General features: G+C 41.7%; 1 protein-coding gene across 2 annotated transcripts in view; it reads right to left on the bottom strand.

The window, feature by feature from the left end:
• Positions 1 to 24,169, bottom strand: part of ANXA3 (annexin A3) — a 65,226-nt gene extending 41,057 nt beyond the window's left edge. Inside the window, exons 1-3 of one of the 2 annotated variants that reach the window (XM_033214330.1) lie at positions 23,838 to 23,982; positions 21,581 to 21,777; positions 21,138 to 21,190 (exon numbers count right to left, since the gene is read on the bottom strand). In XM_033214330.1, coding sequence (XP_033070221.1) covers positions 21,138 to 21,152 — 15 coding nt within the window. In that variant the 5' untranslated portion in view covers positions 21,153 to 21,190; positions 21,581 to 21,777; positions 23,838 to 23,982. Of the gene's footprint in view, positions 1 to 21,137; positions 21,191 to 21,580; positions 21,778 to 23,837 lie in introns of both variants that reach the window. The other variant, XM_033214329.1, reaches the window with a different exon arrangement.
• Positions 24,170 to 25,760: the final 1,591 nt, after the last annotated feature.

Here is a 25,760-nt window from a genome sequence, read left to right on the forward strand (position 1 = left end):
TCATTCCTGGGTGTGGGCCAAACTAACTTCAGGAGGAATTTAGTTTATAGTTTAAATGATACTAGCTCTTCCCCAAAGCTAAACTACCCTTGTAAAATTAATGAAAGTCTACCAAGTTAGGAGGAAGAGAGGGGCCTGAATTCTACCAAGATGTAGGCATAGTTACATAATTACCAGCCATTATTCTGGAGGTCACAATATTTGCAGCCTCCCCAATTACTCCTGCAGATAACATCACTATTATAGAACCTACAATTGGCCTTTTGAGATGTCTCTTCAGGCTTTTGCATTTCTGACTACTGGACAGCCCCACTCAGACCAACAACTCCTCTGGTGGCCTCCACTTAGAAGCGGACTCTGCCTACAAGGACTGTTTTCTATACCCCTATGATTGCATCCCCAACCAATCAACATGCCCCCTTCCTTAGCCCCCTGCCCGCCATTTTATCCTTGAAAAATCCCTAACTTCTGAGCCTTCAGGGAGATTGATTTGGGTAATAACTCTGTCTCCTACATGGTGTGGCCAGCCTGGCATCAGTTATACTCTTTCTTTACTGCAATGCCATGGTCTCAGTGGACTGATTGTGCCTGTGCAGTGAGCAGGAAGAACCCATTTGGCAGTTCCAGTTCCAGTGACGGTCTACTCCCCAGACATAGGGAATATGATATCTACTCCATATCTCAGGAGTCCTCTTTTTCTCTTATGTAACAAATTACAAATATAAAACATTGGTTCTGTACAGCAGTAAGTTGTGTTAATCTTGGTGACACTGAAGAAAATTTGTTTTAAAGTAGCATTTGCAGGAGAGCAACAAGAAAGCTGAAATTTCCTAAATCTTCTTGTTTTTCAAGTGATAATTCAAAGCTTATCATGGCATCTCACACAGAAGTAACTGTGGTTTACAAACTTCAAGATGTTTTAATTAATGTTGACCATTGTCCTTGGGGAACTCCAGACTAAATGATCCATAAATGAAAACCCCCTTAGGACTGTCTGTTCTTGAGCTTCGTTTAATGAATGTGCAATTAGAAGACCTTCTAAAAGCTCTGCTGACATCATAGATCTTGAGGAATTGCATGGAAGTAAAAAATGCCACACTACTAATTTTAAGCATGTAAATTAGAAGCATGTCAGTAAGCTAGAAAAGACCATAATACAGAAAAAATATTTTAAAATTGCTTACAAGACTAAAGAAGGACAGCCACAAAGATGTTGAGAAAAATAAAAGTAAATGTAGATTTATATGGTAGTTCTTAACTTCTTGAATAAAAATCTGTCTTTACAATAATAATATTTCCTTTTTAAACAGCATTTTTCTATCTTGTTACTGAATAGTATTGGCTCTGTTGTCTTGTATTAATATGGCTTCATTTTGGCTCTCTTGAAGTGTTTAATGTTTTCATGAAAGGACATTATCTATCACACTAAAGTGAATGGAAAATTAGTGTTCTGGCACAGTAAAAAATGATAGTCTGCTGATTCCTAAGATTAGATTGAATAATTTATTTCAATACACACAAACACTGTTTAATCTTACAGCATCCAAAATAAGAACTTTAGAACCTAGAAAATAATTACAAGTTAGAAACTAGTTGTGAGTGTTCCTGACCTGAAGATACCTGTAAGAAACCAATCACTTTAGTCTGGGCATGTGGCTCACTCCTGTACTCCCAGGACTCTTGGGGGCCAAGGACAGGATCACTTGAGCCCAAGAGTTCAGGGCCAGCCTGGGCAAAACAGTAAGACCCAGTCTCTACAAAATACTAAAAAATTACCAGGTGTGGTGGTATGCAGGTGTGGTCCCAGCTACTCGGGAGGCTGAGGTGAGAGGACCACTGGAGCCCAGAAGGTCAAGGCTACAGTGAGCTGTGATTGTGTCACCGCACTGTAGTCTAGGTGACAGAGTGAGGCTCTGTCTGAAAGAAAGAAAGAAAGAAAGAAAGAGAGAGAGAGAGAGAGAGAGAGAGAAAGAAAGAAAGAAAGAAAGAAAGAAAAAGAAAGAAAGAAAGAAATTAGTCACTTTAATATAATCTTTGATGAATTCCCTTTCTCCAAGGCTTGGTAAATATTTTATGGATTCACAGAGCCAACTGGCTTCATTTCACTTCTATCCACCTAGGAACTTTTGTGTTGATCTTATCTGTTCACCTTCCAGTGTCTGGCATTGTAAAAGAACTACCCCAACATTAGAGTGTTTGAGTGCTTCAGGCCCAGCACACTTTACATGCTAGGCACTTTATACACGTTAATTATAATCTGCATAACAGCCCCAATAAATGAGAGTGAGCAATTGCACATAAACAGCACCAAGATTTAAGAAGACCAGAGAATTTGATTGAGTCTACACAGCTAATTGCAGGCAGAGGTTAGAATTTAAAAACAAACTAGACTATTCCAGACCATTTCTGGGGTTTCATGAAATGTAGTTTCTGTACCATCTGGGGTGATACTTCAAGTGTATATAACCAGGACCCACCTTCTATATACTGAATCATATTTTTTAGAGATGGGGTGCTAAATTCTACACGTTTAAGAAGCTCCCAGGTGATTCTGTGCCATGCAGATATTGACATGGCTGATTCTAAATATAAAAAGACAAACTTGTGGTCAGATACCAGTTGTTCATGAATCATGAAAACTCAGCGTTTGCACTCCAGCTGTGAACTTTTCACTGTCCTCTACCACCTACACATCAAAATATGCTAAAATGCCAATGCACAGAATTAGAGAAGGAGGAAATTCCCAGTTCATTATGCAATTTAGTACTTAGTAAGAATTAAATGGGGGAGAACAACTTGTTTAATTACAAGGGGGGAAGAAAGTACACATACACACATCCCAACTTGAAAAAGGGCATGGCAATTCTGAAGTGGAATTTTAGTGAAACATTTAAAACTGCTTCCATTATTTAAATGAATGGCATTATTCATTTGACAAACTTGGTTGCCCAAATCACTCCGAAATATTACATGACTTACAAAAGAATCTCACAATAGGCCGGGCGCGGTGGCTCAAGCCTGTAATCCCAGCACTTTGGGAGGCCGAGACGGGTGGATCACGAGGTCAGGAGATCGAGACCATCCTGGCTAACATGGTGAAACCCCGTCTCTACTAAAAAATACAAAAAACTAGCATGGCGAGGTGGCCGGCGCCTGTAGTCCCAGCTACTCGGGAGGCTGAGGCAGGAGAATGGCATAAACCCAGGAGGCAGAGCTTGCAGTGAGCTGAGATCCAGCCACTGCACTCCAGCCTGGGCGACAGAGCGAGATTCCATCTCAAAAAAAAAAAAAAAAAAAAGAATCTCACAATAAAAGATTAATGAAATCTTTTAAAACTAATACATGAACAAAGTACTTTACAAATATTTTAACTCTTACAAGGGCCTTTATGAGGTGAATTTTATTATTTCTAATTGAAAATGGAAGAAACCCAGTCTCACAGAGATTATTTGCTTAAAAGAGTTCTGCTAATAAGGACAGCCCCAGGACTCAAACCCATCGCCTTATGACTAAAATGCCCCCTGCTCTATCCCACATCACAGTGCCTCAGGGGACTTCATCTTAGTGGTTCTCAAAGTGTGATTCCTGAAGCAGCAGCAGCAGCATCACCGGGAATGTGATAGAAATGCAAATTCTCAGGCCCAAGCCCAGAGTTCCTGAACCAACAACTGCAGGGCTAGGATGCAGAATCTGCCACTTAACAAACGTTCCCGGTGATTCTGGTGCATAATAAAGTTTAAGAACCACTGCTTTGGCCGGGCGCGGTGGCTCAAGCCTGTAATCCCAGCACTTTGGGAGGCCGAGATGGGCGGATCACGAGGTCAGGAGATCGAGACCATCCTGGCTAACACGGTGAAACCCCGTCTCTACTAAAAAATACAAAAAACTAGCCGGGCGAGGTGGCGGGCACCTGTAGTCCCAGCTACTTGGGAGGCTGAGGCAGGAGAATGGCATAAACCCGGGAGGCAGAGCTTGCAGTGAGCTGAGATCCGGCCACTGCACTCCAGCCTGGGCGACAGCGAGACTCGGTTTCAAAAAAAAAAAAAAAAAAAAGAACCACTGCTTTATTTCCTTCTTAGCTGCCTAGAAAACTGAAGCAAAAATGAGCAAAAAAGCCATGAATTCTCTTATGGGGTGTGGAAGATGAAGAATTTAATGATGAGCTCATCGTTTCAGGAATGTCGGCATTTTTACAGCCAAACAAGGCTGTTTGCATTGCCTGCTTCATTGCAAGTTTAATTCCTTGATATTTATATTACTAATCAATACTTGGCTGAGTTTATTTCCAGTAACCCTAGTGTCCTAACATAGTCAATACTAGTGTAGAACATCACCTGAATACTTGGCAAAGTCTATTTAAAAAAAAAATTGCCTTTGATCAGATTTCCATCCACACATTTAAACACATTTAGTTGCTTTCCTTTTCTGAAACTTGACCTTCAGATGCCTCAAAAAGAAAAATGCTGCTGAAGCCAGTTGGAAAACAAATTAAAGCAAAGAATGTCTAGATAAAGGGGAAAAGTAACAGGAGCTCTTTATACTAAGAACAATTGCTGCTAATCACTATGTGCCAAGTACTGTGCTAAGGGCGTTTCCTGCATTAGCTTATTCAATCCTTGCAATAAACTTATAAGGTAGATATAATAAATTCCTTTTCACAGATGATGAAACTGATGCTTAAGTAACTTATTTAAGTTCCCACAGCCAGTAAGTGGTCTATCCCAACAGTCTTTGCTCCTAAACTAGACTAGCCTGCATCTCATTTAAACCATCTTTTTCAAGACAATATAATCTCCCTTGATCTTCTAAAACCATCCTTTGGAGGTCAGCCTTAGCACATGATGTCTTGAAGCCACTGCATGACCAAGCTGGGCCTGGGGAACTGTTTGCTATTACCCCTGGGAGAAGCCAGTCTGTTTTTGACTCACAAAAGCCAGTTGCATCTATTTCTTCATGCAAAGTGTACTGAGTTTGCAAGAAATTAAACATTTACATTCAAAAGGATGAGTGGAAGAGAAAAACAGAAGGTGCCAACCCTGTTGATATGAAACATATTTAAAGCCAAATGCTACAGAGCAAGAATAGCAGTTGCTGCAGGGACATTTTGAAGATGCAGTCAAGCCAGATCACTCATTACTTCAGAAAGCGCTATAAAGGCCACATCCAAAAATTGAGGCTTCAAATCAAAGCCTCAGATAAAACTCCAGGACAAGGAGCTCTCAAAGAGCCAGGGAGAAAGGACGGCTCTCTGCTCAATGTCAAGATGCTGTGTTGGGTCATGAAGCTTTTATGATACAAGGAAAAATGGAGCAGATTGCAAAAAAATAAAACAATCAAACTTGGGAACTGTAAGACTTCCAGTTCAATTTTTCAAGTAAAAAAGCACGTTTCCAAACCAAAGAAAATTTACCGTAAAAAAAAAAGGCCCTGAAATAAAACGCAGTCAAGTGGGGCAGGTGTTACTGGTTGAATTCTGTCTCCCTCCAAAAATACATTAAAGCCCCAACCCACAGTACCACAGAATGTGGCCTTACTTGGGGACCAGGTTGTTGCAGATGTAATTATTTAAGATGAGGTCACATTGGAAGGCCCCCAATCCAGTATCACTGGTGTCCTTATATGACAGCCACATAAAGGCAGAGACATACAGAAAGAATGTGATGTGATGGTGAAGGCAGAGACTGGAGTTAGGCAGCTGCAAGCTGCCGGTATGTGAGACCAGAATGTGCCTCTTCAAAATATGAAGGATTGTTGAAGACAAGAAGAAACAGATACTCAAGAGATCTCTTTCCTCCATTTGCCTAAAAGCAGGACAAAGATTTATGGAGACAAAAGGTATTCTGCCCTCCTGACTACAGTTAAAAAGGTTAAAGACTGAAGACAGTTTAAGACCCTTATCAGCCTGACAATGGTATTAGAAGAATTTATACTAGCAAGCTGCACTAACTAACCTTTATCTGCAAGTAATTTGCCTTTCTTCACTGCCCACCTGCAAGTTGCTGCCCATAGAGATTCAAAGGTCCCTTTCTGTTGTGGGAAGTCAGGGACCCCGAATGGATGGACCGGCTGAAGCCGCGGCAGAAGAACATAAATTGTGAAGATTTCATGGACATTTATTAGTTCCCCAAATTAATACTTTTATAATTTCTTATGCCTGTCTTTACTGTAATCTCTGAACATAAATTGTGAAGATTTCATGGACACTTATCACTTCCCCAATCAATACCCTTGTGATTTCCTATGCCTGTCTTTACTTTAATCTCTTAATCCCGTCATCTTCTTCCTAAGCTGAGGAGGACGAATGTCGCCTCAGGACCCTGTGATTGTGTCCACTGCACAAATTGTTTGTAGAGCACGTGTGTTTGAACAATATGAAATCTGGGCATCTTAAAAAAGAACAGGATAACAGCGATGTTCAGGGAATAAGAGAGGTAACTTTGAACTGGCTGCCGGTGAGCCGGATGGAACAGAGCTATATTTCTCCTCTTTCATAAGCAAATAGGAGAAATATCACTGAATTCTTTTCCTCAGCAAGGAACATCCCTGAGAAAGAGAATGCACCCTGAGGGTAGGCCTATAAATGGCCCCTTTAGAAGCGTGTGCCATCTTTCATGGTCCAAGGCCGAAGGGATGAAATAAGCCCCGGTCTCCTGTAGCAATCTCCAGCTTATTAGGACGAGGAAAATTCCCACCTAATAAATTTTGGTCAGACAGGTTGTCTGCTCTCAAACCCTGTTTCCTGATAAGATGTTATCAATGACAATGTGTGCCCAAAACTTCATTAGCAATTTTAATTTTGCCTCATCTGGTGGTCCTGTGATCTCACCCTGCCTCCACTTGCTTTGTGATATTTTATTACCTTGTGAAGCATGTGATCTCTGTGACCCACACCCTATTCGTGCACTCCCTCCCCTTTTGAAAATCGCTAATAAAATCTTGCTGGTTTTACGGCTCGGGGAACTTCACGGATACTGCCGACATGTGATGTCTCCCTCGGACACCCAGCTTTAAATGTCTCTCTCTTGTGCCCTTTCCCTTTATTTCTCAACCCAGCTGAGACACTTAGGAAATAGAAAAGAATCCACGTTAAACATCGGGAGCGGGTTCTCCCGATACCTTTCTGTTGTCTTGTTACTAAAAATTTACTGTTCTTTGTTGAAGATGCTATATAAGCTGAAATTCAAAGCCACCTCTGTGAAAACTACTCATTCTCTGGATGTCTCCATGTATACTCAAAATACACATGTTAATAAACTTGTTTGGTTTTCTCTTGTCCAATCTGTCTTTTGTAACAAAGGTCCTTTCCAACTAAGAACCTATGGGGGTTACTGTTACTCCTCTATACCAGTAAACCACTAGAAACCAGGAAGAGGCTAAGAAGGACTCCCCTACAGGTTTCAGAGGGAGGATGGCCCTGCCCACACCTTGATTTTAGACTTCTAGCCTCCAGAACTGTGAGATAATATATTTATGTCATTCGAAGCCAGCAGCCTGTGGTACTTTATTGCTGCAGCCCTAGGAAACTAATATAGCAGGTAAAGGCCAGAGAAAAATACTGGTAACCAACCAGTTCCTACAGGGCAAATCCTAGGGGCCTCGCCTAAAAGGATCCTCACCTGGGAGAAGTCCCACTGGCTGGCAATGATCGCTATGCCTATGGAAGATGATGCACAAACAGAAGGCTCCCACCACTACTGCAGGCACATTCTGCAGCCCACAGGGCAGTAAGGAGAAGTAGGCAGTGCTGAACGTCCACAGCAGCAAGACTGGCAGCCACTGAGATGCCTGAGGAATGCCAGGCTGACATCAGGGCTTTGCTCGTAATGTGTCCAAAGGTCTGAAGAAATGCTTATATTTGTTCTTGTGCTCACTTAAAGAAAAAATATTCATGCTTTTCAGCTTATCTTTTTTAAATTTTTAAAACATATTTAGGGGGTACAAGTACAGATTTCTTACATGCAGATGGTGCATAGTGGTGAAGTCTTGGCTTTTATTAGTGTATCCGTCACCCGACAAGTGAACACTGTGTTCAATAGGTAATTTTCAACTCTTAGCCCCTCCCACCTTCCCACCTTTTGAAGTCTTCAATCTCTATTATTGTACTCTCTATATCAATGTGTACCCATTGTTTAGCCCCCACTTATAAGTGAGAACATGTTGTATTTGACTTTCTGTTTCTGAGTCATTTCACTCAGGATAATGGCCTCCAGTTCCATTCATGTTCCTGCAAAAGACATGATTTCATATTTTTTATTGATGAGTAGTATTCTATAGTATGTGTGTGTGTGTGTGTGTATACCACCACATTTTCTTAATTCAATCCCCTGTTGATAAACCTTAGGTTGATTCCATATTTTTGCTATTGTGAATATTTCAGCTTTTCTTTTTTAAATACAGTGATTTCATCATCGGGGCAGTGCCAGAGCAAGAGGACTGGAATGTGAGAAGAGAGGAGGGTGTGGGATGGAGTAGAAAGATGAATGTGATTCAGGAATCAGGGAAGACAGGGACTAACAAGCCATTGATGTTGTATTTTCCATGACACATGAGTTATAATAAGACTTGACCCCTTGGAGCGTGTGTTACTCACAGCTAGCCTGCCTTCCATTGGCTCCTGTACCTCACCTCCTAGGTTTCTTCCCACCTCTCCAGGATGCACTCGCCTTTGTCTGACCTCTATAAAGTAGGCACTTCTAAAGTAGAAAGTGGCTCTCTCTTTTCTTTCCCTCTAATCCTGCTGTGGGTTATTTCTTCCACTCCCTCTTCTGTATACAGACAAATCCCACATTATAGCTCTAGCCCAGACTTCCGTTTTGAGCACTGGTCTTGCATATTCAATGTCTCCTCCATGTATTTGTTTTGCTATCTCATATACCAACTCACTGTTTCCTCCCAAGCTATTTCTTCCCCCATCTGACACTCACATAGTATTTACTCGTATTTTACATATACCTGATCATTTAATCCTCAAAACCACGCTATGAGGTAGATAAAATTAATACCCTGATTTTATAGAAGAGAAAAGAGGGTCCAGAGAGGTTAAGACACTTGCTGAGGTCACATAGCCAGCTTGTGGCACAGCCAGGATTTGAACCTAGGCAATCTGGCTCCAGTTTCTGTGCTCATCCCCAATTTGCTGAGTTTCCTCAATCTTCCCCATCCCTGGAAAAGGACCAACCATCAGCCACCAGAAACCTTAGAGTCCCCTTTGATTCCTTCACCTGCCTTTCCTTCTGAATTCCATCCATCAGCAAGGCCTGCTGAGACTATTTTAAGAAGATAATCTCATGTGCACTCCTTCCCAGCTTCTTTGCTCCTGTTTTGTCCAAGTCACAATCATCGCTCTCCTGTACTTGAACATCTGAGTCATGTCCCTCTCTACTTCTTACTGCCCATCTCCAGCCATTTCCCACATAGCAGCCAAGGGATCTGTTAAAGATCTAAGTTAGGCCAGGTGCGGTGGCTCATACCTATAATCTCTGCACTTTGGGAGGGAGGTCAATGTGGATGGATCACCTGAGGTCAGGAGTTCGAGACCAGCCTGGCCAATATGATGAAACTCCGCCTCTACTAAAAATACAAAAATTTAGCCAGGCGTGGTGGCAGGAGCCTGTAATCCTAGCTACTCGGGAGGCTGGGGCAGGAGAATCGCTTGAACCCAGGAGGCGGAGGTTGTAGTGAGCTGAGATTGTGCCTCTGCACTCTGGTCTGGGCAACAGAGTGAGACTTCGTCTCAATCACAACAATGACAAAAAAAAAAAAAAAGATCTAAGTCAGATATTGTCACTCCCCTGTTTCACACTGAATAGAGTCCAAACTCCTTACACTGGTCCATAGGGCCCCGCGTGGTTTGGCCCAACCCCCATCATGGCTCTATCTGGAGCCACTCTCTCCAGATGAGAGGTGGAGTTCTCACCACACTTCCGTTCTTTGAAAGTCAAGCTGGTATACAATGAACTCTTTCCCACCTTAATGCCTTGGTTTGTGTTATTCTCTCTATCTGGAATGGTTTTTACCTTCAGTCCTCTCTTTAAAGACCATCTTCTCTAACAGGGCTTCTTTGGCACTTGATCTCAGTAGGTCTTCTACTGTTATTCTGCATCTCAGCCACCTCTCCATTGTTAGGGCACTCAGCATTGAGTAATACCTCTCCCTGTTTATATCTATTTCTCCACCTCCTCTAAAATAAAGTTCCAAAAGGCAGAGACATTTGTTTCACTCACTCCTATTTATCCAGCTGGGAGCCTAGTGCTCAGTCCCCAGATAGGGGATTAATACATAACTATGAATTAGTTTGCTAAGTAAGAATATGAAAGCAAGACAATGACATCTCACAGTGTGGACTTTCTCCAAGCTCTACACTAGATAGTTGGCTGCCTGATGAGTTGCTTCCTTCACATATCAATAGTCTAGAAATCAAAGTTCCCATTGTATCCTGGGAGATTTGGGAGATATTTCAGAAGCTGAGTGTTTTCTAGTACACCAGAGACATGAAATGCATGACTGTGTCTGGTGATTCTGTTATGTATTTCTCCCTGTCTCTCCAAGAGCTCAGGGTTTCTCCGACAAAGGTAGCAAACCCAACTATGTGGAATGAGCTGGAAACACGGGGCCTCCCCAGAGACTTTATCAACACAAACATCTTTCTCAGAATAATTTTCATGTATTTGTTTAAAGCAGATTATAAAAAAATTATATTCATCTTCTTTCGAGTCATCTAGTACCAGTATTTGTGGATTATCTCTTTGTTCTACAATCAAAGTAAAGTGCTTAACCTAGTTAAGAGTTCTTGAGCAAATCCTCCTCTTGGCTAAGGGTCACAAAAGAGTTGAAGACCAATGTGGCTATTCTGGCCACATACTCAGCCCTGTGCATGTCTAACTTCTGCAGGAGATGCCTCTGTCTAAGGGTCCTGCAATCCAACAGGAATACATAGAGAATTTATATCTCCCTGGGTATATGAAGAAATATAGGGAATTTGGCTCACTGAAGTACAGAATCCACATCTTCTTAAATGGCCCTTGGCTAGAGAACGGTGGCTGTCTGCCTTAGCATTCCAGGCTGATATAACAAAATGCCATAAACTGGGTGTCTTATAAATAACAAAAATTTATTTCCCACCATTCTGGAGGCTAAAAATCCAAGATCAAGGTGCCAGCAGATTCGGTGTCTAGTGAAGTTCCATTTTATGGTTCATATACAGCACCTTCTGGCTGTGTTCTCACGTGGTAGAAGACGTGACCAAGTTCCCTCCGATCTCTTTCAAAAGGAAAATAATCCCCACCTAATCCAATCACCTCCCAAAGATCCCATCTCCCAACACAATCATCCTGAAGGTCAGGATTTCAACCTATGAATAAGGGGCAGGTTGGTGGGGGAGGTGGGGCAACACAGACATTTAGACCATAGCACTGGCTTTGCAGGATTTGGGGATGCTTATTCCATCCACCTCACTCCTATGAGGGTGAGAAACCTGTGAGGGACTGAGATCAGAGATGTCTCCTGTTTGTAATATTCCGGGCAGAATATTTCTTACATAAATGGTTAAGGTCAATGCTGTCTACTGGACATCATGGCAAATGCATTATTTTATGGGTTATTTATGAGTTTTTTTAAAAAGCGATAATCCTAACAAGAAGTTGCTGCAGATTTAAGAATGCTTCCTAATGTAAAGTAAACCTAGAGAATGGAAACTCCTTGAACAGTCCATGTGAAGACTTTTTGGGACTCTCTGTGGCCTTTGGATATTAAAGTATCATAAAAGAGGACCGTAATACCGCCCCCAATCCCCTTGTAATCTTGTATCCCTGTTACTGCTTCGTGGGAATCTTCCTATTGCATTCAAATGTGTCTTGTCCATCGGCCTCAGAGCTTACACTTGTCATTCCCTCTGCCTGGCTGCTCTTTCCCAAGATATTCTCTCAGCTCACCGTCTCATGCCACGTTGACTTCTACTCATATATCTGAGCAGAAAATCACATACCCCATCATACTTATTATCCACCTTTGCTTTTCCCCAGAGCACTTAAAACTGTCTTTTTATACGGTACATTTATTTCTCATTTATTGTCTGTCTTCCCTAATAAAATGTAGGCTCCCTGCTTTTTTATTTATCTTTCTCTACTGTGTTGCCAGAGCCAATATCTGGCACATAAAAGATATGTGGTAAATATTAGTTGAGTGAATAAATGAATAAAAAATGCTTTTTTGTTCTGCATCCTGTTTCTTTCAATAATTCTCAAATGCCACTGTCAGACATTTCAGAGCTCCATGCCATATGTTAAACATTCTACAAATGCAGTCTTCACCTTTCTTAAACCCTGTTCACATGGGACTGTCACTACTCCTATTGAAACATGTCTCCAGAACCTACATGAGGTACTGAATAAAACACAAACAGTTACAAATGAAAGAAGCAAAGATCTGATAATGAAGGGATAGATGAGAATTTTCTCCTGTTTTGATTTATTCTCTTATAATTCATGTGAGACCTGTGTATTCATTTTATTGCTCAGTACTCTATATACTTCTTTTTTATCTAACTGCTTTACATCCACCAAAAAAATAGACTTTGAAGAGAACAAATTGTACCTTCTCCACTTTGCATTCCTTGCTGTCTGATCTAAAACGCTTTATTTTCCTCTTTACCTCTGATTTACCAGGCTCTTCCAATGGCTAAACATTAGCTTTGCATACTATCACTTTATCATGATTAAATACAAAAGAGGGACCCTCCCTTCTTCACAGTTGGGCTAACGTCAGAGAATGGCAAAGAACAGCTTTTTAGTGTTCATTCCACTCATTCCTAGGAAGCCTCTCTGCTCTCACTCAGATGAAACATTTTCCAGGCTTTGGAAACATTAAACAAAGCTTAAATGTTTTGATTTGAAATCCAGGTCTAACCTGTTTTAAATCAACTTTCTGCAATAGACCATTTGTGTACCTGTTTGAATGTCAATATTTACCTAAAGCAGTTTCAGGGAACATGGTTTAAAACACACAGCAGAGTGGAACAGCACCTAACCAGGGAAGATGCCTGTCCTGCTTGGGAAGTGAAAAGACTCTTTCAGTGAAAATAGTCACCATCTTGATCTTCCATTCCCGGATGTGGTAGATGGGAGGGAGACCAGAGGAGGAGTTCAGCACATTCACATGCATGAACACAGGTTTCTCCTCACACATGTTTTAAATTTGCATAGCAAAGAAGAGCAACTACACCACGAAAGAAAGGTCTAATGGGACGTCTGTGTCAAAGCAAGAAGTATGAAACTGGACAGGACACTCACAAACTCTTTGAACCCAGGAATAGCAGCATCCAAATGTCCAGAGCTGGTATCTTCCATGGGACAGAATTTGAAAGGCATTATCTTCCCAAAATTCTCTCTCATGTTAGCACATTGCACCTTTCCTAACAGCCCTACCACTACTGCCATTCCTCTGCGTTAACAGTGGAAATGAGACAACTGTGTCCTCATGTGTCAAACTGCACCAATCTTGCTCCCTCCAGAGTGGAAGAGTTCAGTAGGGAAGGGAGGCTGTGCCTTCTAACTCTCACCATGAACACATGATCATGGAGTAGTCATCTGCAAGGGTCTGTCCTGGTAGCCTTCCCCCCACACTTCTACCACCACGGATCCCTTTTTCAATATCTTCTATATGGATCCCATGTTTTGAATTATTCTGTCTTGCCAATCTATATTTATTACCAAACATTAATTCATTTTCCCATTTTTCCCATATATGAAAAATATGTCTAACAATCAGAGCTTCTGATCAACATAAATAGCCAGTGTCATTGGAACCAATATAACCTTGTTTTTAATATAACGTTAGTCAAAAATAAAATAATACATATTGGAAACTGTGTGCCTTAATATGAGTTATATATGTGTAGTACAATTCGGAATGTATCTGGTCTTTGCACTGGTTCTCGGCACAGAGCTTCAAAAACCCTTGGAATTTCCTGAGTGATAGCAGTGACTTTGTGATGCAATTGGGGTGACTCATGGCATACTCTTAGATAGCCTTAGAATGATGGCTGGTCTCCAGAAAGATTAGCCCTGTGATCACAGGGTTGCAACTCTGGTCAGCCGGACCTCTGAGGATGAAAGAGGGGCTGGAGATTGAGTTCAATTATGTAGCAAACAATTTAATCAACCAATTGTGCCTACATAATGGAACTCCAATTACAATTCTGGACACTGAGGCTCAGAGGAGCTTCCTGGTTATTGAACACACTGACACAAAGGGAGGGTGAGGTGCCCTGACGCCACAGGGAGAGGCCATGGAGCCTCTGGGTCCAGGACCCTTCCAGAGCTTACCCATGTGTATCCCTCATAATAAACTTGCATTCATAAGGATAGCACTTTCAGTGAGTTCTGTGAATCATTCTAGGGAATTCTTTAATTTCGGAGGGTCATGGAAACCCCCAAATTTATAGCCAGTTGGCCAGAGTGCAGGTGATTCCTGAGACTTGAACTGATATCTGAAGTGAGGGCAGTTTTGCGGAGGACTGAGCCCTTAATGCTGTGGAATCTGACGCTAACGCTGGGTAGTCAGTGTCAGAAATGTATTCCAGTATGCCCACTAGGAGTAGAAAGGGAGGATTTTTATGCCTTTAGAAATATATATGTGTTTAAAATATTATAAAATATTGAAAATAAGAGTGGTCTGAAGGAATTTGATTGAGGATATGGCATCTCTTTTAGATGGCTGAAAGAACCATTCCAATGGGGAGAGGGGGCTACTCATGTGTAATAAAATCAGGCCCAGGAAATAGGCAGAAGCCCCTCTACAAAAACAGTTACAGCGATATTATTTGGCAAAAAATACATTTTAGAATAAAATTAATATATTGAAATCATGCTGATTAAAACTAACATTTATTGAGTGCTCACTCCATGCCAGGCACTGCTAATACATTTTACATGAACTGGCTTAATGCTTACAAACCCTAGATGAGATAGGCACTATTACCATACCTGTTTTATAGATGAGGAAACTGAAGTAGAGAAGGACTAAGCAATTTGCTCAAGAGCCTACCTTTTAAACGATTAGGGAGTTCTGAAAGGGAGAGTTAAGACTGTGGTTAGACTGGCTTCATTTTGCTCCCAGCAGAGCCTGTCGAACTAGGTACTTGCTGCTTTAATTGTTTAACTGTTTTGGATGAACTTCAAAACAGTTAGTAGGCATTGTATTTAGGTAATATGTTTTCATAAAACTTCTCTTATCCTTTGGTTGCAGAGTGCCTCTATATTCCCCTTCCTCATTTTGTAAACTGGAGTTTGGAGTGGTGAAAGGAGAATAGATACCAAGTTAGGATGTTAATAACAATTCATGGTGATTACAATGATTGTCAGTTAATTTTAAAAAATTCTAGCACCACTGGGTGTGGTGGCTCACACCAGTAATCCCAGCACTTTTTTTTTTTTTTTTTTGAGACGGAGTCTGGCTCTGTTGCCCAGACTGGAGTGCAGTGGCCGGATCTCAGCTCACTGCAAGCTCCGCCTCCCGGGTTCACGCCATTCTCCTGCCTCAGCCTCCCGAGTAGCTGGGAGTACAGACGCCCGCCACCTCGCCCGGCTAGTTTTTTGTATTTTTTTAGTAGAGACGGGGTTTCACCGTGTTAGCCAGGATGGTCTCGATCTCCTGACCTCGTGATCCGCCTGTCTCGGCCTCCCAAAGTGCTGGGATTACAGGCTTGAGCCACCGCGCCCAGCCATCCCAGCACTTTTGAAAGCCAATGTGGGTGGATCAGTTGAGCTCCAGAGTTCAAGACCAGCCTGCACAACACAGTGAGTCCCCATCTCTACAAAAAAATTTAAAAATTAGCTGGGCATGCTGGGGCATGTCTGTGGTTCCAGCTACTCAGGCGACTGAGGCAGTAGGATCGCTTGAGCCCAGGAGGTTGAGGCTGCAGCAAGCCGTGATTGCGCCACTGCACTCCAGCCTGAATGACAGAGTAAAGCTCTGTCAAAAAAAAAAAAGAAAGAAAGAAAAAAGAAAGAAAGAAAGAAGAAAGAAAGAAAGAAAGAAAGAAAGAAAGAAAGAAAGAAAGAAAGAAAGAAAGAAGAAAGAAAGAAAAACTCTAGTACCGTAATAAAAATTCTAATTTGAAAGTTCAAATAGGAATTACATTTATTATTATTCTGTAAATGTAAGTTAGGAACTGATCAAGGAGGAAAGAGCTCAGAGTATTTACATAAGAAAGCCAGCATTGTACAGAAATTACACAGAAAAAATACTGCTGTGGTAGCTTAATAAAATGTCATGTTCTTTTTTTTTTTTTTTTGAGGCGGAGTCTCGCTCTGCCGCCCAGGCTGGAGTGCTGTGGCCAGATCTCAGCTCACTGCAAGCTCCGCTTCCCGGGTTCACGCCATTCTCCTGCCTCAGCCTCCCGAGTAGCTGGGACTACAGGGGCCCGCCACCTCGACCGGCTAATGTTCTAAGACATTCTAATTGGTGGGCTTCCTGAGTGCTTGCTATGGACCTACAGGCAACATATGACAAGGGACCCTGAGTCCAAGGAGTACAGACCAATAAGATATCGGACCCTTTCATCAAGGGTGAAGTGGTAGAACATATGTCTGAACAGAGATATTCAAAATTTGCAAGCAAAGGAAATACTAATGCAACACAGACTGTTGATTCATCTGAAACAATGGTAGGGTTGCAACACCCCTGGATAGAATATAAAAGACCTAAGAAACCAGCCATTCTTTCATCTTCAATGGTAATACACTGAAATTGCAACTAATGACTTCTCCCTTGATCATACCACTGTAATAAACTAATCATACACATAACCACATATACAGTTTTGTAGAAATGCAAGGACTTGATTGCTTATTTATGTTTGAGTGTGTATGTGCTTTTGTGTGGCAGAGAGAAAAAAAGAACACATAAAACTTTGTGATAAGAATATTTACAATTGGAAATCTGAGGGTTTTTACCATCTTAACCATTTCTAAGTGTACGGTTCAGTAGTGGTTAGAATATTCACATTGTTTTGAAACATCTTCAGAACTTTTTCACCTTTCAGAACTGAAATTCTACATATTAAACAACTCCTCTTTTTATCTTTCCTTATTCATTCCTAACGACCAGTCTGCCTTCTGTTCCTATGAATTTGACTGCTTTGGATACCTCGTATCAATGGAATCATACAGCATTTTGTCTCTTTGGGACTGACTTATTTCACTTAACATAATGGGCTCAAGGCTCGTCCATATAGTAGCATGTGACAGGGGTTTCTTCCTGTCACACAACGTGTGTTTTTAAAAGACTGAATAATATTCCATTGTGTGTACGTACCGCATTTTGTTTATTCATTCTTGTCCATGGAAACTGGACTGTTTCCACCTCTTGGCTATTGTAAAAAGTACTGCAGTGAACATGGGTGTACAGGTATCTTTCTTTAAGATCCTGCTTTCATTTCCTTTGGATATATATCCAGAAATGGGATTGCTGGAGCATGTGGTAGTTCTAGTTTTAATTTTTTTGAGAATCGCTATCTTGTTTTCCATAGCGGTTCTGAGTTGTTCTTAATCTTTGCTCTCTGAGATCTCACTCACAGATATTAGTTCTTTAATAGAGGGAGAGGAGGTAAATAGGAAAACAAAACAAAACAAAAACCCAGGGACAGCAGGAGCCCTTCTCTGGCTAGGGACTCTTTCTCTATGTGAGGGTTTGCTCTCCAGGCTCAGGTTAGCCTCCCCTTTGTGACCCCTCCCCACCTCTTTCCTGCTATCTGATGCCAAACGCTACCATCCCTGATGTAGCCATACTCCTAGCCCCTGTGGTAGGCAGAACAACAGCCTCCTAAAATGTATACACCATAATCCATGGAAATTGTCAATGTATTGTGTTTCATGATGAAAGGGACTTTGCAAATGTAATTAAGGTTCCAGACCTTAAAACACAGGGATTAGCCCGCGTTATCCAGGTGGGCCCAATTTAATCACACGCGCCCTTAAAAGCAGAGAAATATATTCAGCTGGAGGGAGAAGAGAAAGGCTGAAAAGAGATTCCAAGCATAAGAAAGATTTGATGCATTATTGCTGGTTCTGAGATGTAGGGGCCATGTACAACGACAGGCAGAGGCCTGCAGGAGCCAAAGACAGCTTCTGCTGGCAGCCAGCAAGGACTAAGGACTCAATTCTACAACTACAAGGAACTAAATTCTACCAACAACCTAAACGGGCTTGGAAGGGGATTCTTCCCAAAGTCCTCCAGAAAGGCACACAGTCCCAGCAACGCCTTCATTTTAGTGCTGTGAGACCCATTTCAGGCTTCTAACATACAGAACTGTGAGATAATAAATAGGTGTTTACACTGCTAAATTTATGGCAATTTGTCACAGCTGCAATAGGAAATGAATACACCCTTGATCACACTCACCTGGGTCTCTCCTAGCCCTTCAGAAACGTGCCACGCCTTTGAAGGTGTCAGCGGGAGAGCCTGCTCAACTAATTTCATGTCAATTTACTCATGGGCAAGGGCCAGAGGGAGACTTTTTTTTTTAACACCAGCATTTTGGAGAGATGCTTTTTTCACCTCACTCTATGAGATGTTCATAAAAGCAGCAGGGATTTCAGATGAAAGATGAGAGATTAGCCTAGCCAGTGGGAAGGGAGTAATTTGGGTCAAACAAAGCCTTCCAACAGCACACCTTCCATCCATACTGCCCAGGCCAAGGGATGGTCACATCTCTACACAGGCTTTTCTTTAAACTTGCACTGTCCCTTACTTATAAAATATAATGTATGCTCATGATTAAAAAAAATTCAAACAGTACAGAAGGTGATATATTGAAAAGTAAAAGTGCTCTTTCTCACAATTCTACCTTTCCACAAAGTTTTCATGTAATAGTCTTTCTGTATATTTTTTATTTTCTGTGTTCTTTCTTTTAAACAGAACCCCTCTGTACATATTATTCGCTAAGTTGATTTTTTACTTTTTATTTTTTTAGACGGAAGTCTCACTCTTTCGCCCAGGCCAGACTGCAGTGGCGCTATCTCCGCTCACTGCAAGCTCCGCCTCCCGGGTTCACGCCATTCTCCTGCCTCAGCCTCCCGAGTACCTGGGACTACAGGCGCCCGCCACTGTGCCCGGCTAATGTTTTTTTTTTTTAATATATATTTTTAGTAGAGACGGGGTTTCACCCGTCTCTACTAAAGCCAGGATGGTCTCAATCTCCTGACGTCATGATCCACCCGCCTTGGCCTTCCAAAGTGCTGGGCTTACAGGTGTGAGCCACCGCACCTGGCAATTTTTAAAATTGTTATATCTTGGGACTTTTTAAAATGTCAGTTCACATACAACTGATCCACTTTTTGCACATTCGTTTTAATGATCACATAAAAATGCCTATAAGTTATAAATGAGTAATTTGCTTATTCCTACCCTATCGATATACATTTATGCTGTCTACATGTTTTCATTAATACAAACAAATGTAGCTGAGCCCCTATTTTTTCAACCTTATGCAGGTTTATCTATAAGATACATACCCACAAGTGGAATTACTGGGTTTAAAGGACGTGTGCATTTAAGGACTGATAGATATGTCAAATACCATCCAAAAGTGTACCAAATTTACTCTCCTGTGAACAGATAATAAAAATATCACCTTGCCCACATCCTCTACATTACTTTTTTTTTTTTTAACCTTCACCAATCTTTTAGGTAGAAAAGGGTTTCTCATCACGATATTTTTGTTTCTTCAATTCTGAGTGAGATGCAGGATTAAAAAAAAAAAGATACGGTCTCACTCTGTCATCCAATCTGGAGTACAGTGGCATGAACATGGCTCACTGCAGCCTCCACCTCTTGGGCTTAAACGATCCTCCCACCTGAGCCTCCTGAGTAGCTAGGACCATGGGTATGCCCTACCACGTTCAGCTGATTTTTAGGGTTTTTTTTGTTTTTTTTTTTTGTTTTTTTTTTTAAGAGACTGGGTCTTGCCATATTACCCATGCTGGTCTTGAATTTCTGGGCTCAAATGATCCTCCCACCTTGGCCTCCCAAAATGCTGGGATTATAGGTGTGAGCCACCGTGTCTGATCTTGTTGCACCTTCTGATGTTATTGGACACTTATAATTCTTTTTATGTCCTGTTTATGTCCCTTACAATTTTTTCTGTCAAGTTCATTTTTTAAACTGATTTATTCAAGTTATTTGCATGTTAAGGAAATAAGTCTTTTGCCTAATGTGCTGCAAATATTTTTGCCCTGTGAGCTGTCTTCTGCCTCTACCAATGGGATTGTTGGCTGTCATAATTATAAACTTGTATGTAGTTAAAATAGATCAATATTTTTCTTTTAGGCCTTTGGTTTTGTGTCACAGTTGTAAGCGCCTTCCCCACTCCAAGATTATTCTTCAATCCATTCATATTTCTTTTTCTTTTTTTCTTTTTTTTTTGAGATGGATTCTCACTCTGTTTCCCAGGCTGGAGTGCAGTGGCGTGATCTCAGCTCACTGCAACCTCCACCTTCCAGGTTCAGGGGATTCTCCTGCCTCAGCCTCCTGAGTAGCTGGGATTACAGGCATGTGCCATCACACCGGGCTATGTTGGTATTTCTAGTAGAGACAGGGTTTCACCATGTTGGCCAGGCTGGTCTCGAACTCCTGGCTTTAGGTGATCCACCCACTTAGGCCTCCCAAAGTGCTAGCATTACAGGTGTAAGCCACCACACCCAGCCCATTCATATTTCGTTTTCTTCATTTCTGTATTTTATCCACATGGAATTTATTTTATTGTAAGGCAGAAAAAGGAATACAGATTTACTTTTTACCCAAACAGCTAGAAGTTTTCCTAACATTTATTGAATAACCCATCTCTTCTTCTCCAATATGTCATCTTTTTCATATAATAAATTCCCAAATTATATACTAAATTTATTATCTGATTTTGACCTTTCTGCTTGGTGTCATCATAAATTATTTTAACTATGTAACTTTACAATGCATTTTTTAAAATATTTTATTATTTTTGACATCCTCTGGCTTTTCTGGAATGTTAATTTTGCCTGATAAACTTAACAACTTTCATAAAATTTTTCTTGCTATCTTGACTTTCTGTGTTTTGGTTTGACTCATATATGTTACTGTGTTGTGAAGGCTTAATTTTTACTTACCCAGATAGATGCCATGATATCCCACCTTTGCCTTGAGCTGAGATCACACTAATCTATTAAAAGAAAAAAAATTAGTAAATGGTATCAATATGTGATTTAGAACACAATAATCTCAGTCCAACCCTCGATCTTGAATCCGGAAAGCAGATGTCAACATTCACAGAAAACCTTCCCAGGAAGAGGATATATCTGACATTGGATATCCCATTTGCTAAACAAACATTTACTGAGCATCTACCATATGCAAGGGACTGTGCTAGACCTGTGAGGACTTCAAGACAAGAGACAGAAAAAAATCTTTGTACTTAAGATGCTTACAAATATACTTCCTGAAAAGCCAGTGTTTGACTTATTTAAAGTCCAGCAGAACTATGCTGATTACTGACAGGCTACCACTACGGGGATCAGTAACAACAAAAACATAGGATTTTGCTTCTCCTCACCAAATCAACACAAAGTTTAGCTGCCTTCAATTGGATTCCGTGTGCTTGATTGTGAAACCTCCATGTACATTTTACAAGGCTCCAAGCCTACAGTCTGTTATAAAGACACGTCTGCTCTTTGAGGAGGTGGTCCAGTCCTTGGTGGGGTGCAGAGGTGAAAGGGACAGTTCTTTGATCGGGAAACCAGACACATTTTTCTGAAATAGATATTATTCAAACAAGCTGGCATATCTCCAGGGTTGATTTAGAAATGCAAGTTGCTCCCACCCTTCCTGGGAACAAAATATTCTAAAAATTCCCTGACACCCCTAGAGCAAAGTTCAGTGGGAAATTACACTATTAGTCTCTGAAAATACGTTGCCCTGGTTTTTTCAGGCTCCCTGTAGCCTAGGGCAGTTGACTCTCTAGTTAGAGTCAAACATGGTATCTCTCTAAATAGATGCTCTTTGACTTATGAGGGGTTACAGTCAGATAAACTATTATGAAGTCTAAAACTCAGAAGTGAAATCATCCTATACAGTGAAAACAAGGTATTATTAGTTCTCGTTTTGCCTCTTAAAGCTAAACACAATTTCTTTGGGCCTCAATTTCCTTATCTTTAAAAAGTGAAGAAGGGGGTGTTGCCAGCATTGAACGAGGTCAGTTTCACAAGGCTGGGGATTCTTATTATCTGTGTGCACTGGGGCACAGTAGATATTAAAAGAAAGAAAGAAAAAAAATGTATTGATTAAATGAATGATTTAATACAAGCCACACAATCATCCAGCGAGTTGGGTATTACATCTTCATTCTGCATATGAAGAAGCTGGGGCCAGAGAGGTATGGTAACGTCCCACAGTCACACAGCTAGTGAGTGGACCCCTACTGCATGGAGGCAGCTAGACTCTAAATGTATGAACCTAACCCCGATGCTTCTGCCTTATCCCACTGCCTGGCCTACACCTGACCAAACCTGACCCTCAATATGCGTTGATCCAGTAGAATTGGAAAATTATTAAGAATTTTTACTAATCTATCATTTAATTTTTAAGATGTAAAGAATTACTCCACAGCGAAAGCCAAATGACTTAAACAGAATTTCAACATATCCTTTCCTGAAAGGGATTACATCATTTCCTTTTACTTCCTCCTCTACGGTTATTTCTAAACAGGTTTCTCTACACAACCACATAGTTCTGGGAACAAGATTCTGGTTTTCTTTACATTGAAAAATTCCCTTTCTGGTCAGTCTGAAGTTTTCTGTCTTTGTGAAAACCAAAGGTGATATCCTTATGCAATAATGTTTTAATTTTAAAACATTATTTACAATAAAACAAAAATTATGTAAATATTACAATTTACATAAAACATTAGTTACATTTTTAAAAATGATGTTGATGAACATAGCAAATGTATCTTTCCCAGAGGGCAGAGTCTTGCTGTCAGTGCTGAACACAAATGCTTGGAAAGAATTCGGCCCTGGCTATGCAATTTCTTATCAGTAGCCGGATGGGCCTCCAGCGACCCAGAACCTCCCAGCACCTGCATAGTTTCCTGTATATGGTCATCTGCAATCAAGTATCCAAACCTCCCACCTGGGGACTGAAATGCCAAGGGAGTGATTCATGTCTAGTGAACAGGATTCTGTTTCAAAGAAAACGGTGAGTCTTTTCAGGAAAAAGCAAAATTCTTGAACTTCCAACCCTCAATATGCAAATCCACTTTTTTCTACCTCCTAAAACAATAAGTAAAATAAAATAAATTGCTTATGTGAAGGGGTGCAGATGCTCACAGGGTGGGTGCGATTCCAAGTCCACAGAGCAGACCTCTGAGCCAGCCCCGTCTGCGATGCCGGGGACCCGAGGAACCTTCCGACTCCCAGCGTTTTTCTGTCCCCTAGACCTTTAGGACTGGGGAGGCCGAGATGGCTAAGTGGATCCCCTACGCTGCTAGCTGCAAAAAGTGAAGCTTTCAGGGAGCGAGGACAGCTAAGTATCAGCTTGGGCCCCACCAAGACCTGGGTGAACCTCCCATGGCACGGCACTTTTCCTCACCTGGGCCCCAGTCTCCTCGACTCTGAAATGCGGCACTGAGATCCCTCCAGCTCCGTACCGCGGAGCTGGGTTGGGGCCGGGCGCCGGCGCCAGCTGCCAGCCCTGCCCGGGGTCGAGCAGCACTCTCGGGGGAACCGGGCGAGGGGCCGCGACCTCCCCAAGCCACCCGGCAGCCGGCGGCGGTGGGCAAGGCTCGCTGGAACGCGCCGGGGGGCGAAACTTACCCCGAAAGGCGGCGGCTGGAAACTGGTGTGCGGGTGAACTGCGAGCGAAGGTGTTCGCCCTGGGCGCTGATGCTCCTCGCTGGCTCCGGGCCTGGATCATGACCGCACCCCTTCCTCCTGCCCCTCCTCCGGCCTCTCGACTCCACCTGATTGCGGCCCCAGGCCCCGGGAAAGGGAAGCCGCGCCCTGCTGCCGCCTAGCTCCATCCCTGTACACACGCGCCCCAGCTCTGCTCCCTCACTGGTCGCTAAGCTTCTCCACCCTTTTCTCCCTACGCCCTCATTTCGCCCTCGGTTTCCACTACACCTTTACTTTCTCAAATGTACTGCAATGCTTATTTTGTTCTAGGCAGTGTGGATTCGGAGATTAGACTGTCCCCACACCTAAGGAACTCACTGCGTGGCATAGGTGGCGGTCACCTAACATTAATAATACTCAATAACATTGATCGGGCATTTACTTTGTACCAGGCACTGTTCTAACGTCTTTAGGAATATGAGCGGATTTATTAGGTTGGTGCAAAAGTAATCGCGGTTTTTGCCATTGAAGTGGCTCCGACAACAACTCTATGAGGTAGACACTATTATCCCCATTTTATAGGTGAGGAAATTGAGATACAGAGACGTTGGGTAACTTCGGCAAATTTACACAGACAGTAAATGCCAGAGCTACTGTTTGGAACTCAACTATTTCAGTAATTCCTCTTCTAAACGTGTTGACCCTCTAATATGAGGATTCCAACTAAAGGCTCAGGGAGACGGTAACCTGGAAGGGCATTCTAGGCATTTGGAAGAGCACAACAAATCATCGAGGCTAAAAGAAGAAAGCCCTGCTCGTATGAGGGAATTACGAGCAGTTGTGTGCGGAAGGATGTAGAAGATAATAAAAAGTTACCATGTATTGGGTTATCAGGTATTGAAGTAAGTGCTTGAATACCTTACGTCTTTTATCTTCAAGGGAACTCTAGGAGGCGCTATTTTTGTCGCAATTTGCAGAAGAGGAAACTGAAGCTTAGAAAAGTGAAGTGATTTATCCAAGACCACATAAGTAAAAAGTATTGCTTACACTCAGTCATCATTGGGCTCCTTATGTATTTACCCAAAGGAATTGAAAACTTACCGCTACAAACACCTGCACATGGATGTTTACAGTAGCTTTACTCATAAGTATCAAAACTCGGAAGCAACCAAGATGTAATTCGTAGGTGAATGGATAAATAAACTGTGATACATCTATACAATAGAATTTTATTCAGCGCTGGAAAGAAATTAGCTATCAAGCCATAAAAACACGTGGAAGAAACTTAAATGCATATTACTAACAGAAAGAAGCCCATTTGAAAATGCTACATACTATGATTCCCACTATATGACATTCCAGAAAAGGTAACACTATGGAGACAGTAAAAACGTCAATGGTTTCTAGGGGTTGAGGGGAGGTAGGGTGAACAGGTGGAGCACAGAGGATTTTTAGAGTGAAAATACTCTGTATGATATAATGGTGGATACATATCATTATACATTTGTCAAAATCCATAGAATGTACACCAAGAGTGAACCATAATGTAAGCTATGAACTTCAGTGCTAATGATATGTCAATGTAGGTTCACCAGTTGTAAATACACTACTCTGGTGGATGGTGTTGATAACAGAGGAGACTATGCGTATGTGGGGGCAGGGGACATTTGGGAAATCTCTGTGCCTTCTACTCAGTTTTGCTTGGAACCTAAAGGACACAAATTGCTAATATCAGATCAAAAGAAGGAACCTAAAAACTGTTCTAAAAAGGAAAGCCTATTTAAAATACATGATACCTTGTTATTTTATATATTGTGTTAAGCTATGGGGAAAGAACTTAAAACATAGCAGGCTTTTGGGGGAGAAGGATGGTAAGAAGACTGAGACAGTCAGGGAAGGAGGCAA

This window comes from Trachypithecus francoisi, unplaced genomic scaffold, assembly GCF_009764315.1.
Source record: "Trachypithecus francoisi isolate TF-2019V2 unplaced genomic scaffold, Tfra_2.0 Lachesis_group1, whole genome shotgun sequence".
Classification (NCBI taxonomy): domain Eukaryota; kingdom Metazoa; phylum Chordata; class Mammalia; order Primates; family Cercopithecidae; genus Trachypithecus; species Trachypithecus francoisi.